Below are 18717 nucleotides of genomic sequence, written 5' to 3' on the forward strand. Positions count from 1 at the left end.
ATCTCAGCTGTCTTTTTGGATATTATCCATCCAGCATAGCCATGGTCTGTGTCTAGATCGATTTCCATGAGGCTTCATCTTGAATGCTTGTATAGCCATTCTCTCCCCATTCATTCTTTCCACATGCCCATGCTATCTCAAGCTGCAAGCTCTGTCATCAGCTAGAAGTAGGGACCTATAGATTAGTCCATATAATTCATGATTAAGTCTTCTTTTTCATTTACCTGTTGTGTTATCTCTTACAGGTCCATAGGCTTTTCTGAGGATTTTATTTTCAAAGGTTTGCAAAGCTTTTGCATCTTGGTCTGTTATGCTCAAGTTTATTCTCCATAGAAACAATAGGTTTAATGATTGTCTTGTATATTTCTGTTTTAACTCTGCTTGATAGAATTTTGAAAGATAAATAACATAGTAAATGATTAGATCTATTGGAGCTATAATTCTAGCTCTGCATTAGCTTTTATTTCTGTACTAATTTTATTATCTCGGGTAAGCAATGTTCCAAGATATTTGAATATTTTGGAACATTGATTACCATGATTATCATGGGTAAACTGGTCATTTTTCTCCTTGATTGTGATTTCTGCATGCTTTTAAATATTGTTTCATCATGGTTGATTTCTAACCCTAGTTTTACAGAAGTAGCAGTTTTCTAATATTATTCTAATGTCTTCAGCATTTTCTCCAATGAGGCATATCCTAATATTATTGTTCGGTTTGCGTTATCTTTTATGGTTTCTCGAATACATTTTTCTAATGCTAAATTAAAAGATAGGCAAAAGGCATCTCCTTGCTTCAATCTTGTCTTAATATCAAAAGGTTCAGATCTAATTCCATTAGCCAATACCATGATTTGGCTGTCAGTGGTGCAAATGTTGATTAAACATTATGTTATGAGGTATTCCTAGTTCATCTAATACTTCCCTAAGATGTTCTCTACGAATGCTATGATATGCTTTTCTAAAATCTATAAATAAAATATAGACCTGCAGAATATATTCCCTTTAAGTATCTGTAATAACTAATATTTAAGGAATTGACAGCGTATACTAGAAATATAAATTAAATAAACTTTAATATATACTTTCCGATATTTCGGCAAACGTCACATTGCAATCTTCTTGGGAACTTAATACAAAGACACGTGCACACAGGTACTAATAACAGTAAATGAGACTGAAGCTAGGAAGCTAACGTTTTCCTAAAGTCCTGATGGTGTCCCCCTGGCGGGCTATATTGGTAGTTCTTGGCCTTTGGGCTGAAGTTCTTCTGATAAAAGTTTCCCAAATTTGGGAAAAACATGCAAACATGCATCCAAATTTGTTGAGGTTTGGCATGTTCCTAAAGGCCAAGGCTGATTCCATGAATAGTCTTTCATACTTGAACTTGCTGCAATGTATTACTGTGGCTTTCTTCCATCTTATTCTGTGGCGAGTATCCAGAGCGTGGTCTGCAAGCCACTCTGGTGAAATCGGATGTAATCCTTGTGTTCTGAGATTCTGATATTTGCTGTCCTGCCTGTTTGGCCAAAGTAGGACAATTTACAGCTGCAAGGGACCTGGTATACACCAGGTAGGTCTAGGGGAAGTGGTTGGTCTTTAGTGGAGCGGATAAGGGATGCCAGTTTTCTATGTGGTCTGTAACAAGTGGTCAAGTCATGTTTTTTTAAGATTTTATTGATTTTTTCCAAGGTGCCTCAGATGTAGGGAATGGTGATGGATTTAGAGTAATTTTTTTTGTGAAGGGGAGGGAGTGGTGGGGTTGTGGATAACTGGGTTAAGTATTTTTTGGATTTTTTTGGGGGGGGGGGGGGGTAGCCATTGGCTGAGAAAGTGTCAGTGTCACGGATGTGATTTAGTTCAGTGGTTAGGGCTTGATCATTTGAACAGATTATTTTTGCCCTGTTGAATAATGTCTTAATAACTCCATATTGTTGTGAGGGGGGGGGGTGATGGGATTGTTGGTGAATGTATCTGCCTGTATGGGTGGGTTTTCTATAAACTGAGAAAACCAAGGTTCCATCAGGTTGGCGGATGACTAGTGTGTCTAGGAAGGGGAGGTTATTGTTTTCCTCTTTTTCCAGGGTGAACTTGATTCTAGGGTGTTGGTTGTTTAAGTGTGTTAGGAAGGAGAGGAGTGAATCCGGGCCATGTGGCCAAATAGCGAAAACATCATCAACGTAGCGAAGCCATATGGTAGGTTTTTGTGAGGCTGAGTTTAAGGCTTTCTCTTCAAACGTCTCCATGAAGAAGTTGGCCAAGGGTGGGGAAAGTGGTGAACCCATGGCTGTTCCCTCTATCTGTTTGTAGAATTTTTCCTGCCAAACGAAATAGCCTGAGTTCATTGTAAACTGAAATAGGGCTGAGATATCGGGAGGAAATTTAGCTTGGATTAGCTCTAAGGTTTCTTTGAGGGGGACATTCGGGAATAGGGAGGAGACATCAAAACTGACCATCATGTCATTATGTTGGAGTGCAAGATTTTCTATATTGGCTTTGAAGTGGGCTGTTTTTTATGTGTGATGGTGTGTTGCCAGTATAGTGTGAGAGCGCTTTGGCTAAATGCTTGGCTAGTTTGTAAGTGGGGGAATCAATGCCATCCACTATGGGACGTAATGGCACTTCTTTGTGTATTTTTGGGAGCCCATATATGCTGGGGGGGGGGGGTCTAGAGTTATAGGGTTTTAGTCTGTTGGTAATCTCCACAGGCCAAGAAGTGACCTTCTTAAGGAGTCTATGGAGTTTTCTAATTTGTGAGTTGGTGGGATTGTAATCAATGGGGAGGTAAGTGGAACGATCTAATAGTAAAGCCTTGAGCTTACCTGTGTAGTCTATAAGATTGAGTACCACAGTAGCGTTCCCCTTATCTGCTTTGGTGATCACTATTTCTTTGTTTCTCTTCAATTCTTGTAGTGACTTATATTCACTAATGGATATGTTGGATTTTGGAGGTTTTGCTTTATTGAGAACACAGGTTACATCCAATCTGATATCATTGGCGATGTGGTTTGGAAGTTGGCGAATCCCGCGTTCAATTTGGATCATTAATTCCTCGGCCAGTAATTTCTTAGGAGCAATGGCTTCCTAGCTTCAGTCTCATTTGCTGTTATTAGTACTTGTGTGCACGTGTCTTTGTATTAAGTTCCCAAGAAGATGGCAACGTGATGTTTGCCGAAATATCGGAAAGTATATATTAAAGTTTATTTAATTTATATTTCTAGTATTAACTGTCAATTCCATAATTTTAGTTATCATGTTTAACCAGCGTATAAGCTTCTCAACAAGAATAAGTATCTGTAAGTGTAAAAATTTGGTCAAGTGATGATCTATCTCTTCAGAATTCTGCTTGATAGTCACCCATATTTTCTTAGCATAAGGTAAGATTCTTTTTAATATAATATTAGATAAAATTTTGTAGCTTGCTGACAGTGGCAATATCTCCCTGAAATTTTCTCATTCATTTTTCTTTTTCCCTTTTTATATACTAGAATGATTAACAATTCTTTCCATTCTGCAGATATCTCTTCGTTTTCCCATATTAAATTTACTACCTTAAATATATATATATCATCATCATCAAATTCCTGCCATGTACCCTCAAGGGGTGTACAGGATATGACAGTACTACATGAAAAAATTACATCATTACTAACTTCCTATCTACAATTTTCCTCCAAATCAGTCTGTTACTTGTCAAGACCCCAACATTATCAGATCTTATATTTCTATCGTCTAAGGCACTTTGTACCGTATCAATCCACCTATATCTTGGTCTTCCTCTGGGTCGTTTTCCTGCCAACCTGGCAGAGAACACTTGTTTTGTTAATCTTTCCTCTCCCATTCTATTTAAGTGACCATACCACCTGAGATTAGCTCTGCTAACGCATTCCTGGATGCTGACAATGTCATGTTCTTTCCTAATATCATTTTTAATATGATATTGCCATTGATGCCATCTGTTCATGCCTCTAATCTTTCTCAGGACTCTCATATCTGAAGTCTCTAGTCTTTGGTCAAGTGCTTTACTTCTGATCCAGCTCTCAGATCCATAAGTTAAAACTGGTTTGAACACTGTCTTGTATACAGCTAATTTAGTGTTCCGACTAATTTCTCTCTTATTCCATATGAATTTATTCAATTGACTTCCCACGATACCAGCTTTGCTGATTCTGTTGTCTATTTCTATATTTAATTTACCAACTTCAGTAAAAATCTTGCCTAAGTAGCTGAAATGTTTTACTTGTTCGACAGGTTCCCCGTTCACAACACAGTTGACATTTTCAACAATTCTACCTATTTTCATTGTCTTTTTAATGCTGACCTTCATACAATATCTATTACAACAGCTATTCAATTTAGTCAGGAAATCTTGCAAACTTATTTATTTAAAATTTATTTATTAGCAGATTTATTTAAAAGTATAACATCATCTGCAGAAAGCAAATAGCTGACATTAACATCTCCAATTCTGATATCATGTTTAATACCACTTTCCTTCATAATGTGATCCATATAGATAATGAATAACAGAGGAGATAATGTACATCCTTATCTCACACCAGATTTAACATTAAACCATCTTCCTGTACTTTCTTCAATTCTAACTGCTGACTTACAACTCAAATAAAGACTAAGTATTGCTTGATATAATGCCCCATTGACACCATATAACTTTGGTATATTGAATAGCTTCTCTCTTGGCACCTTGTCATATGCCTTTTCCAAATCGACAAAACTTAAATACAGATCTTTGTTATATTCCCATGCTTTCTCGACTATTTGTCGTAAAGTGAAGATCTGATCCTGACAGCCTCTATTTGGCCTGAATCAAGCTTGTTCTTCACCAAGCTTTTCTTCCACAATTCTTCTCAACCGTTTCTCAAGTATACTTGCATAGATCTTGCCAGGAACACTCAGTAGGGAAATACCTCTGTAATTCTATAATTATATATTTTGTAATTCTATAATTATATATTCTATAATTATATATAAATATATATATATATGAGTGGTTAATTCACTTCCTACATATTTGATGAGTTTGGCTACTATTTTATCTACCTGATCTACCTGGAGTTGCTTTATACTTTCTTCTACTTCAGCTAATGAAGATTTAAATATTTCTGGGTGAAAAGTATGATAACATTCTGTTTAAAATATTCAGCAGGTTCATCATAATTTAGGAGTTTGTTAAATTACTGTTCGCTATCATTGTTGTCATTGTTATTATTGTTTTTATATGTAAACCTGTTTTTTTTATTTTAATTTCAAAAATTTTTCTAAGGTTATTCACTGTTCAATGAGCTTCTTTACCTATAAGCATATTAAATTTTTTCAAGTCTGTCAAACAGTCAGATTATTTTACAAGAAAAAATAAAATCTATAAACATTCTGAAGGAACTTTTAGTTCGTTCATCCTTAGTCTTCCATATGATTTCAACATATCAAGGACATTTTTACAATTTATAAAAACACTCAGCCAAGAAACTCAGTGTTTCAATATGTCGCTGTATTAAATCAACAAGCTTTACTGCAGAATCATGTTTATTTTGGAAAGGAAACCTAAGATATGGTATCCTTTCTTATGATGTTCAAATCTTACATAATGATTACATGCTTTCAACATCCACATGCTGAAAGACTATCTTCAGTGGTCATTATGTATATCATTCCTCTGAATATCATACATCTCAAAGGTTTGAATCTTTTGAATCTCAAAGGTTTGAAATCTTTGATCAGTTTAGGCATACTATTTTCTCTGATGTGCAGAGTTATAATTCTATACATTAAAGGTATTTCTGACATGTTGCTCATGTTATTAAAAACTTCAATTTAATGACTTAATGGTTAATGTTTATACCTATCAGTAACACCAGCCATCTATTATCTACCTCCAAAGGTAAATGAATTACTTCCTCTATCTGTAGCCTACTAATTTCCCTATTCATGCTAGGATTTGAACCAAAAAAACTGATGAAAAATGTATGGCAAGATAGCAACTCATTTTTCCATACTGTATACCATGGGTATACAGGTATGGAATAATATTTCTTAGCTTACCTTGCAAATTATCATCTGCTTCCCTCAGATTTTCCTTATTGTCTTCTTCAGTTGTATTAGGTTCTATAATCATATAATCTTCAGCCCTGAAACAAAGAAAAAAAAAATTACACACATTTGTTCTGTAATAATTTTTTCTCTCTTTCTTGACTGAACTAACATGTCATTTCAGAACGAACAATTCACTGATTACCCATTCTCTACTTCTATTTTTAGAAAATAGAAGTCTTATCTGTGCGGGTGTCATTTGTTCAAAAAGAACATCAACAGGTTTTCTTACTTTTTCTCTTCTCAATCCTTAACTCTACAGCATTTTGTGAGTAGAAATACATACACACAAATTTTAGTTAATACTATTAGAGTTATTTGCTAGATTCTGGTGACTGGCACCAGAGCAAAATATTGACTTTTCATCTTTGTGCAGACTAGAAAACCTTACTATTACTGTCACTAAGTAATAATAAGGTTTTCACATCTTAAGAGGATGTCATATACAGATCATAATGGCATAAGAGATAATTAACTGAAGTATCATGGGAGACTTCAACTATATGATATAGACTGGAAGGAGGAAAAGGCAGATAGAAAGATGGAAATGGAATGAATAGTTAGTAAGGAATAATTACCTGAAATATTGTATGCCCACAGATGCGAGACCCTTCCAAACTTGTGCGCATTCCAGAAGAAGGAGAATATCCATTCAGATAACAGGGTAATCAACCCATCTTGTGGGATGAGTTGTTTATTATTACACATCAGAAATTAACTTTTCTTTTATGAATATTGTAGTTTTTAAAGTGGTAACTATTTTGCTTGTATAACAGTTGGAAAATTTTAAGTATAAAGCACGGGATTTCGCATGTTAGTGACCAATTCATACATCATTTATTTCTTTCTCCCTTTCAGCATGAATTGACTATTCTTGGCAATCTGCCAAACCGGGTCTATGAATCGTGGGCGTACAGTATCATGTGTGGAAGAGAATTAGGGGTTTGGTGTTGGATCTGGTAATAGCATCATAAAGTCTACCCATAACTTCAATAGAAACTACCTCCAATTGAGAAAAGAGACCATTCATTCTTGTTTTTGGAGGTTGCTCAACATGCGGACTTCTCGGTCAAGAAAGGGTTTGTGTAAAAAAAAAAAAAAAAAAAAAAAAAACATGTAACGCTTGGAGTAGTACCATGTCATAAGAAGCTAAAAGGAAGGAATACGAGTAGTGCATGGGATATGGACAAGGATACAGTGAATATTGGAGAGCATATCTAGGGTTAGGAGGATAAACCGAGTAGGAGTTAAATGGATGAGTAGTGATATAAAGCATCAGCTGAAGAAAAAAAAAAAAAAAAATGAAGGGAATATAAACAAAACAGTGATCAGCATGTTCGTAAGCAATACAAAGTGCAGATAAGAAGGGCTACTATAATGATAAGGAATGATAAGATAGATTCTGAGAAAAATTTAGCAAAGGAAGTCAAAGTAAATAATAAAAAGAGGTATTTTAATATGTAACAAGTAAGAGAAAGAATGACAATGGAAGGATAACCTTACAGAGTGTCATGTTAGGAAAATGAAAGAAGCAGAAGAAATATCTGAATGAATGAAGTTTTCAAATAAAGATTGAGCATGAAATTACTTCATGCACAAACTTTGTTTACTTACACTTGGATAAAGGAAGAAACCAAGAACACAATTTTTCATTATCATCATCATCAAATTCCTGCCATGTACCCTCAAGGGGTGTACAGGATATGACAGTACTACATGAAAAAATTACATCATTACTAACTTCCTATCTACAATTTTCCTCCAAATCAGTCTGTTACTTGTCATGACTCCAACATTATCAGATCTTATATTTCTATCGTCTAAGGCACTTTGTACCGTATCAATCCACCTATATCTTGGTCTACCTCTGGGTCGTTTTCCTGCCAAACTGGCAGAGAACACTTGTTTTGCCAATCTTTCCTCTCCTATTCTATTTAAGTGACCATACCACTTGAGATTAGCTCTGCTAACGCATTCCTGGATGCTGACAATGTCAAGTTCTTTCCTAATATCCTCATTTTTAATATGATATTGCCATCTTTCTCAGGACTCTCATATCTGAAGTCTCTAGTCTTTGGTCAAGTGTTTTATTTCTGACCTAGCTCTCATATCCATAAGTTAAAACTGGTTTGAACACTATCTTGTATACAGCTAATTTAGTGTTCCGACTAATTTCTTTCTTATTCCATATGAATTTATTCAATTGACTTCCCACCATACCAGCTTTGCTGATTCTGTTGTCTATTTCTATATTTAATTTACCATCTTCAGTAAAAATCGTGCCTAAGTAGCTGAAATGTTTTACTTGTTCCACAGGTTCTCCATTCACAACACAGTTGACATTTTCAATGATTCTGCCTATTTTCATTGTCTTTGTCTTTTTATTGCTGACCTTCATACCATATCTATTACAACAGCTATTCAATTTAGTCAGAGAATCTTTCAGACTTGTAGTGGATTTATTTAGAAGTATAACATCTCCAATTTTGATATCAGGTTTAATACCACTTTCCTTCATAATGTGATCCATATAGATATTGAATAACAGAGGGGATAATGTACATCCTTGTCTCACACCAGATTTAACATTAAACCATCTTCCTGTACTTCCTTCAATTCTAACTGCTGACTTACAACTCAAATAAAGACTAAGTATTGCTTGATATAATGCCCCATTGACACCATACAACTGCAGCGTATTGAATAGCTTCTCTCTTGGCACCTTGTCATATGCCTTTTCTAAATCGACAAAACTTAAATACAGATCTCTGTTGTGTTCCCATGCTTTCTCGACTATTTGTCGTAAAGTGAAGATCTGATCCTGACAGCCTCTATTTGGCCTGAATCCAGCTTGTTCTTCACCAAGCTTTTCTTCCACAATTCTTCTCAACCGTTTCTCAAGTATACTTACATAGATCTTGCCAGGAACACTCAGTAGGGAAATACCTCTGTAATTCTCACATTCAGTTTTATTTCCCTTTTTATATATGGGTACCATGAGAGCTCTACTCCAATCATCGGGAATTCGTCCCTCTGTCCAGGCTTTCTGAACTATGCAGTGCAGCCACTGTAAGACTTTTATACCCCCATACTTCAGCATTTCTGGTCGAATATCATCTACTCCTGCTGCCTTTCCACATTTCAAGCCTTTGATGGCTTTTTCTACTTCAAGTATGGATATGTATTCCTGACTGCATGCCTGGTCAGTGTTTTTTATCACTGTGCTGTCATCACTGCTTGTTTTATTTAGCGGTCTTTCAAAGTAATTACTCCATACTTCAAGGATATCTTTTTCTCCTGTTTTCATGTCACCTTTATCATCTCTAACTCCTTTTACAGCACTCTTTCCTCCATTCCTAAGCTTCTTCAACAACCTCCAGAATATTATGCCACCTTCTTGATATTTATTTTGTATATTCTTGCCAAAGTCCTCCCATGACTTTTGTTTAGCTAGTTTTACACAGTGTTTAGCATTCTTGCATTTGTCTCTATATTCTCTAAGAGCACAAGCTGACTTATTTGACAGGAACATTTGATATGCTTTCTTCTTTTCCTTCACTGCCTCTTTAACTTCCTGTGTCCACCAGGGAGTTCTGATTTTTTTATCCTTGCACACAACCTCCCCACATGCCTCTCTGGCAGAATCAATCAATGTTTTCTTCAGAGTTTGCCACTGAATCTCCAAGGTTTGATTCCTGTTCTCAAACTCTTTCATTTTCTTTTCAATAATCTTTCTGTATTTTAGTCTACAGTTCACATCTGAGAGCTGCTCAACTTTTATTCGCTTTAGAACTTTCTTAGATGTTATTCTTTTCAATATGAAATTCAATTTTATCCTGCTCTAGACTAAATAGTGATCACTTCCAATTTCAAATCCTCTGTACACTCTGGTATCCTGCACCAGGGAGAAAACATCACTATCAACAATAACATAGTCAATGAGACTTTTCTTATTCCTAGCCTCTTCTCTCCATGTGAATTTGTGCACATTTTTATGTTGGAACATGGTGTTAGTAATAACCAGTCCATGTCCTGAGCAGAAATCCAACAGATATTTGCCATTATTATTAGCTTTGCTCTTTTCCCAAAATTTTCCCAAAATATTTTTGTATGTCTCACAATCATTTCCTACTCTGCTATTTAGATCCCCAACAAGGACCAACTTTTCCTTTTTCATTGTGTCAGTTGCTTTTTCTAAAGCCTCAAAAAATTCCTCCACTTCTAGCTTAGTAGAACCTTCTGTGGGACCATAGGCACAAATAAGTCTCATTGTCCAGTTCCCCATTCTCATATTTGTCCACATTACTCTACATGAGACTGACTGCCATTCAAGAAGATTAGCCTCGTATTTTGTGTTGAATACTATGGCTACTCCTTCTTTTCCTTGATTGTCATTGCCTGAATATAACATTTTGTATTTATTGCTCAGAAAGATCTCACCAGTTTTGGTCTTTTTTGTTTCAGTCACCCCTATTATGTCGATCTGGTACTTATCTAATTCCTCAGCTAGCTCCATTTCTTTGCCATTCAGGCTTCTTACTTAATAGTACCGATCTTTAACTCTGGTGATGTTGAGTTAGGGTTTGTTTTCAGATTTGTTCCATTAGCTGACTTTTCGCTGTTCGCCCTGGTTCCATGGCGAAAACAACGGGGGCCTTGTTTAACCGGGCGACGCCCCAGCAGGCATGAAATTTTGTCATGTTGTACCATCATTTTTTATTTTGGTTTAACCAATAAGAATACAATTTTGTCGGCTAAATCCCAAATTGCCAGCCCATCCTCGTTCGTTCATTATCCAGGTAGATACCCAACAGGGTGCACCACGAGAAGGTGACGATTGGACATTAGGTCAGAAGCCCTGGTCGGTTCTCTGCATTCCTTTAAAGGCTATGTGGAGGTCTCCTCTCAGTTATACAGCTTTGACCCTTAAGCACCCCACACAATTTTTTGGTATCTATAATTTATATCAGATCTTACATGGGTGGTCTGAAAAGTTCTCGGCTTTGACCATAAATGGCAACACTATCGATGAGATTTTTTTTCTAAGTTGATACTTCTGTCATAAGCATCCATGTGAAATTGCAAGTCATTCTATCAAGTAGTTTTTTTTTTATACAGCTGTCGGAAGCCACAGTGCTGTCTGTATTCCTTGAAATGGATAAAATTGAGTATTGTGAGATTATAAAATTCTTTGTGAAAGAAGGTTTAATGCCAAAAGAAATTTATTTGAGGTTCATGAAAGTTTATGGGCACTCTTCTCCATGGTTTTCGACAATTAAGAAATGGGCTGGCGAGTTTAAATGCAGCTGTATCAGCCTTGAAGATGATCCATATGAAGGACATCAAAAAAGTGTAACAACACCAGAAATCATTGATCAAGTGCATATGGTATTGGATGACTGGTGAGTCAAAGTGCATGAAATTGCTGAGATTATAGGCATTTCAAAAGAACATGTAGGATATATTTTGGATGAAGAATTGCAAATGAAAAAGCTTAGCACAAGATGAGTGCCGTGCTTGCTCACAGCAGATCAAATATGCACTCACATGACAATCTCTGAACAGTGCTTGGAGGGTTTTAACAAGAATAAAAGTGAGTTAAGGGGATAAAAAATTCCTCACTATTTTAAAGCTGGATAATAATGAGGGATTTTTTTAACCCATTAACTTAATTTATGTCGCCGAAAAAAAATAGCCTCTTGGCCCTTTATCGTAAGAATAAAAGTGATTTTGTGCATCCATTTTTTACTATGGATGAGACTTGGATTCACCATTACACACCAGAATCCAAACAGCAGTCAAAACAGTGGAAAGAAACTGGTTGTTCAGTGCCAAAGAAGACAAAGTCGGTTCCATCAGCAGGAAAGGTCATGGCATCGGTGTTTTGGGATGCTAAAGGCATTTTGTTTATTAAATATTTTGAAAAGGGTAAAACAATAACCGGGGAATATTATTCCGATCTTTTAACCAGACTAGATGAAAAAATAGGTGAGAAAAGACCCGGTTTGCAGAAGGAAAAAATCATCTTTCATCAGGACAATGCACCTGCCCACAAAGGTGTTTTGCCAATAGAAAAATTAAGCGATCTGCATTATGAATTGTTGGAACATCCACCCTATTTCCCAGGTTTAGCTCCCTCTGACTTCTATCTCTTCCCAAAACTAAAACTCTTACTCACTGGTCAGCATTTTTCTTCGAATCAGGAATTGATTACAGCTGTAGAGGGGTATTTTGCAGATCTTACTGAGAATCACTACAGGGATGGGATAATGGCGCTGGAGCATTGCTGGAATACATGTTGAAATATAATTTATAAATTATATTTCAACATTGAATTTATAATTTTGAATTATAAATTCTTAGTTTCATTGTTAGGCCAAGAACTTTTCAGACCACCCACATATATTTCTGTCTTTTCAGACAGCTTTTACTGGTGTCTTTTCAATCCACCTTTATCTTGGTCTTCCTCTGAGACTTTTTTCCTGCCAACCTGGCACAAAAATGTTTGCTTTGCTAATCTTTCCTCTCCCATTCTGTTTAAGTTACCACAACCTGAGATTAATTCTACTAACACATTCCTGAATGCTAACAATGGCAAGTTATTTCCTAATATCTGCATTTTTAATGTGATACATACTGCCATTGATGCTATCTGTTCACTCCACTAATCTTTCTCAGAACTCTCATACCAAGGGACTAAGTCTTTGATCAAGTGTTTTATTTATAACCCAGTTCTCAGATCCATAAGTTAAAATTGATTTGAACACCATCTTTTATACAGCTAATTTAGTGTTTTGACTAATTTCTTTCTTATTCCATATAAATTTATTCAGTTGACTGAATAAATGACTGACCATACCAACTTTACTAATTCTGTTGTCTATTTCCATATTTAATTTACCATCTATTCAGAAGTATAACATCTGCATAAAGTAAAGAGCTAAGATTAACATCAGCAATTTTGATATCAGATTTAATAACACTTTCTTTCATGTGATCCATATAAATAATGAATAGCAGTGGAGATAATGTGTCACCTTGTCACACACCTGATTTACCTCAAACCATCTTTCTGTACCTCCTTCAATTCTAGCTGCTGACTTACAACTTAAATAGAATCTATGTATTGCTTGATATAATGTCCCATTTACACCATATAACTGTAGAGTTCTGAAGAACTTTCCTCTTGATGCCTTGTCATATGCCTTCTCTAGATCAACAAAACTTAAAACAATCCTTCTTCTTATATTTCCAAGATTTCGCAACTATTTATATTAAATTTAGTTTAATCCTTTATCCAAGTGTAAGCAGACAAAGTTTGTGCCCTGAAAATATCTTCAGGACTGAGGTAAGGTGGTACAACACTAGGAAACTCACAGCAAAGGTGGACCAAGCTCTCATCACTCCTTGTCTCAGTATCTCAGTGTTGTACCACCTTACCTCAGTCCTGAAGATATTTTCAGGCACAAACTTTGTTTGCTTACGCTTGGATAAAGGATTAAAGTAAATTTATTATAGTCTAACCAAGTGCAAAATAAATTTCCAACATCTTTCTCTAAATCCAGAGTAATTCAATAATGTGGTACACCTGTTGGCAAATCCTATAGGTAAATATGACCTTTCCTATTGCTTCTGCCTTGATATCTCCACGTTGGGCCTGCCTTCCACTGATGAGACCTCAATAAAGGTCGAAATCGGTCTGGGTAGTGGTCCGTACCTTAATGCATAGCATTATACATCCGCAAGGAGATGTGCTTTGCATTATGGGAGATACTGAGACAAGGAGTGATGAGAGCTTGGTCCACCTTTGCTACGAGTTGTCAAGAGATATTACCACCTTACCTCAGTCCTGAAGATATTTTCAGGCACAAACTTTGTTTGCTTACACTTGGATAAAGGATTAAACTAAATTTATTACAGTCTAACAAAGTGCAAAATAAACTTGTAATATTTGTATTAAAGTGAAAATCTGATTCTGACAACTTTTATTTGGCCTGAATCCAGCTTGTTCTTCACCAAACTTCTCTTCCATAATTTTTCTTAACTGTTTCTCAAGTATCCTTGCATAAATCTTACCAGAGGACTCAACAGGGAAATACCTCTTTAATGCTCACATTGTTTTATTTCCCTTTTATAGATGGGTAATATGAGAGCTCTGCTCCCATCTGGAATTAAACCCTCTGACCAGGCCTTTTGGATTATGCAATAAAGCCACTATAAAATTTTTATAACTGCATATTTGAGCTTTTCTGGCTGAATTTCATATACACCAGTTTCCTTTCCACATTTCATGTTTTTGATGAATTTTTCTACTTGAAGTATAGATATGTATTCCTGACTGCATTCCTGTTGGGAGTTTTCTATCATCGTGCTGACACTACTTGTTTCATTTAGTAGTCTTTCAAAATAATTACTCCAGACATCTAGAATAAATTTATCTTCAAGTTTTCACATCATCTTTATAATCTCTGATTCCTTTTACAGTACTTTTTCCATCATTTCTGAACTTTTGCAATATCCTCCAGAATATTTTGCTACCTTCCTAATATTTATTTTCAATGTTCTTACCAAAGTCTTCCCATGAGTGTTGTTTAGCTAGTTTTTGCGCAATGTTTCACTTTCTTACATTTTTCTCTGTATTCTCTAAGAGCATAAGCTGATTTTCTTGCCAGGAACTCTCCATAGGCTTTCTTTTCCTTGACTGCCTCTTTAACCTCCCAAGTCCATGATTGTTATATTATCTTATGGATAATCTCACCAAATGGATCTCTGGCTGAATCAATCAATGTTTCCTTCATCATTTGCCACTGAATCTCCAAGGTTTGGTTCTTGTTTTCCAACTGACGTTTTTTCTTCAACAATGTTTGTGTATGCTGCTGTTCATTTTAAAACTTTCTTAGACACTCTTCTTTTCAATATGATGTTCAATTTTATCCTGCACAAAACTAAATAGTGATCACTTTCTATTTCAAATCCTCTCTTATATAGTGTTGTGTCCTGAATCAGTGGAAAAACATTGCTGTCAACTATAACATAGTTAATGGGACTTTTCTAAAATTTTTCTTTCTTGCATCTTTTCTCATGTGAATTAGTGCAAATTTTTCAGTTGGAACATGGTTCTAGTAATAACTGGTTAACATTCTGGACAGAAATCCAGCAGGCACTTATTATTATCATTAGTTTTGCTTTTTTCTCCAAATTTTCCCAAAATATTTTTGTATGGTCATGAGAGTTGGGTAATGACCGAAAAAATGCGGACACGAATCCAAGCAGCTGAAATGAGGTTCCTTCAAGGAGTTGCAGGGCTGGCAAGACCCGACAGAGTCAGAAGCTCTGCAAATTGGGAAACCCTCAATACTAAACTGCTGCTTCTCAGTGTTGAGAGATCACAGTTATGTTGTAGGGACACCTGGTCAGAATGCCACAAGAGAGGCTCCCCCAGCAGGCCCTCTTTGCCAAGCCAGAGGGTCTCACTGTGCAGTTCCGTTCTGATATTTGCTCACATCGCTCTACAGCATATTTCCTGAAATTCAAGACGATCATTCTCATATTTAGTGTTGAATATTGCTGTCAACTATAACATAGTTAATGGGACTTTTCTGAAATTTTTCTTTTCACAAATCTAGTTTCCCTGAGTCTCAGACTCAGGGAAACTAGATTTATTAAGGGGTGGGGGGAGTAGATATGCAGACTTTAGGGAGGCAGTTAAGTGTATGAATGAGTATATTATGCTCGAGCGAGTACGATGGACAACAAATCAGAATGGGATAGTTAGTATAAGGCATCAAAGTAGGGATGGGTCAAATGGGCTTCTGCGATTCATGCACACTAACGCCAGGAGTATTAGGAACAAGAAGGAAGAGTTTTTGGCCATGGTTGGCACTTCCAGGCCACAGGTTGTTGGTATTAGTGAAACATGGCTGACAGAAGATGATAAAGCTAGTGGGATTGAATGCGACGGGTATAGTGTGTTCAGGAGTGACAGGGTGAATAAAAAGGGGGGAGGAGTGTTATTGATGATAGCTGATGAGCTTCAGCCAAGGAGTATAGAAGCTGAACTGCAGGATGGGGAAAAAAGCACATTTGAGGCTGTTTGGTGTGAGATAGAATCTAGCAGAACAAAATATACAATTGAGTGCTGCTAGAGACCAGGTGATGGAATAGATGGTGGGGATAGTATGCATAAGCAAATAGAAGAAATGAACGGAAGCAGGGTAATTATTATGGGTGATTTCAATTATGGTAACATTGACTGGAAAGAGGAGAGGGCACATGGGAGGAAGGAATTGGATTTTATGCGGTTATTAAGGGACAACTATCTATGGCAACATGTAGTGGAAAATACCAGGGGGCAGAGAGTGCTGGACCTAGTAATTGCAACTGAGAATGTGGCTGTAACGAACATGACCATGTTGCCACCAATTGGTGAGAGTGACCATAAGGTCATGACTTGGGAGGTGGCTAAAGGAGTCGAATTTACAATTAAGACAGGGTACATGTGGAATTACTGGGTTGGTAAGTATGACAAGCTTAGGTGTGTGCTTAGCTCAATGCCATGGCATGTAAAACTGCAAGGGCTGGATGTTGATAGTGCATGGGAGGTGGTTAAGAACTGTTTGCAGGAGGCAATGGTTGACTGTATACCAAGAGTCCGAATAATAAATCAAGTAGGGGTTAAATGGACGAATAACACTATTAAGCTTGAGCTGCAAAAAAAAAAAAAAAAAAACAATTGTGGAAGGAATTTAAGGAGAAGGGTGACCATCAGGCGCAGGAACAGTATAAAGCTCAGGCCAGGATAGTAACAAGGGTGGTAAGAAAAGCAAAAGCAGATTACGAAAGGAAATTGGCCACGCAGGCTAAAGAGAATCCCAAACAGTTTTTTCAATATGTTGCAAGTAAAAGGAAAAATGCTCATGGTAGAATGATCTTAAAAAATGCTGAGGGTAGGGAGGTAACCGAATCAGTCGATATTGTGGAATTACTAAGCGAGCACTTTGCAAGAGTATATCATCCAGGTGGTGACTTTGCAGGAATGGAAGAACCAACAGCTTATACTGGAATTGTGATGAATGAAGTAGAGGTAACTAGTCTATTACAGAACCTCAATGTCAATACATCTGTGGGATTGGATGGTATACCAGCTTGTGTCGTACGTGAAGCGGCTAAAGAATTGTCAGTGCCCTTGACCATTTTGTTTAATTTGAGCCTCAGGACTGGGTCAGTCCCAAGGGGGTGGAAAGAGGGGAAAATAGTTCTGCTGCACAAAGGTGGTTCCAAGGCTGCTGTTGAAAATTACCGGCCAATCAGCATAACAGGAATCATTATCAAGGTATCCCATTTTCTTCTCATAGAAGAAAATGGGATACTGTATCGGGGACAGCATGGTTTTGTGAAGGGTAGGTCATGCCTCAGTAACTTGCTCACGTATTATAACACAGTGACGGCTGAACTGGATAAGGGTAATGGGTTTACAGTGATTCTACTGGACCTTGCTAAGGCCTTTGACAGGATACCACATGGAATTCTAATCAGTAAATTGCAGCATATGGGGATGGACATAGGGTTGGTGAAATGGATAGGAGGGTGGTTGACGGAGAGATATCAGAGAGTGGTTTACTCGGGAGTAGAGTCCACAAGGCGGCCTGCGACTAGTGGTGTGCCACAAGGGTCTGTTCTTGGACCACTGCTAAACAGCAGTGGTCCAAGAACAAATTAAACAGCAGTGGTTTAATTTGTTCATACATGATATAGGAAAGGATCTGAGAGGAACAGTTCATATGTTTGCAGATGATGCGAAGTTGGGTAGGGCAATAGTGAATGCAGATGACGTCAAAATTTTGCAGGATGATTTGGATAGATTGGAGGTCTGGGCTAAGGAGAATGGATGTCAATTTAATGTGGCAAAATGTAAGGTTATGCATTTTGGGGTGAAAAGATTGACGGCAGTTTACTGCATTGGTGGAACCGTGCTCCAGGAAATTGATGAGGCACGAGATTTAGGAGTGTTGGTGGATAAGGAATTGAAATTTAGGGGACACATTGCAAAAGTGGCCAAATCAGCTCATCAAATCACTTGGTTGCTGAAGAATACGTTGACAAGCAGAGACAAGCAGGTTATTGTTCCTCTGTATCGAGCCTTGATAAGACACCATCTCGACTACTGTGCTCAGATTTGGTCACCTAGGTTTCTTCTTGATGGGGAGGAGGTGGAGAGGATCCAGATGCAAGTGACCAAGATGATAGCAGGTCTGTGGAATGACCTTATGAGAACAGGTTGAGGATTTGTGGGTTGCAAAAATTGGTTGATAGGCAGAGGAGGAGGGGAGATATGATTGAGACATTCAAATTACTGAAGGGTTTCTATAAAATTAATTCAGAAGATATTTTTGAGAACAGGGCTGGTTGTGGAAGGACTAGGGGACATCCATGGAAACTGGGCAAAAGTGTGGTTAGTAAAGGTGTTAGAGCTGGGTTCTTTACTTTTAGAGTAGTGAATGAATGGAATGCGCTCCCTGAGTCTGTGGTGGATGCTGTGACAGGGAATGAGTTTAAGGCGAGGTATGATAGATATTGTATGAATGTCGAATAGTTGTGATGAATATGATTT

At 37.0% G+C, this 18717-nt stretch overlaps 1 protein-coding gene across 5 annotated transcripts in view; it reads right to left on the reverse strand.

The window, feature by feature from the left end:
• Positions 1-18717, reverse strand: part of Cpsf100 (cleavage and polyadenylation specificity factor subunit 2) — a 325511-nt gene that overhangs the window by 90818 nt on the left and 215976 nt on the right. For all 5 annotated transcript variants that reach the window (XM_090399663.1, XM_090399659.1, XM_090399662.1 and 2 more), the window contains one exon: positions 6060-6145. In XM_090399663.1, coding sequence (XP_090255789.1) covers positions 6060-6145 — 86 coding nt within the window. The remainder of the gene's footprint in view (positions 1-6059; positions 6146-18717) is intronic.

Source organism: Typopeltis vanoorti, chromosome 10, assembly GCF_054136105.1.
Source record: "Typopeltis vanoorti isolate ZY-2024b chromosome 10, IOZ_Tvanoo_1.0, whole genome shotgun sequence".
Taxonomy (NCBI): domain Eukaryota; kingdom Metazoa; phylum Arthropoda; class Arachnida; order Uropygi; family Thelyphonidae; genus Typopeltis; species Typopeltis vanoorti.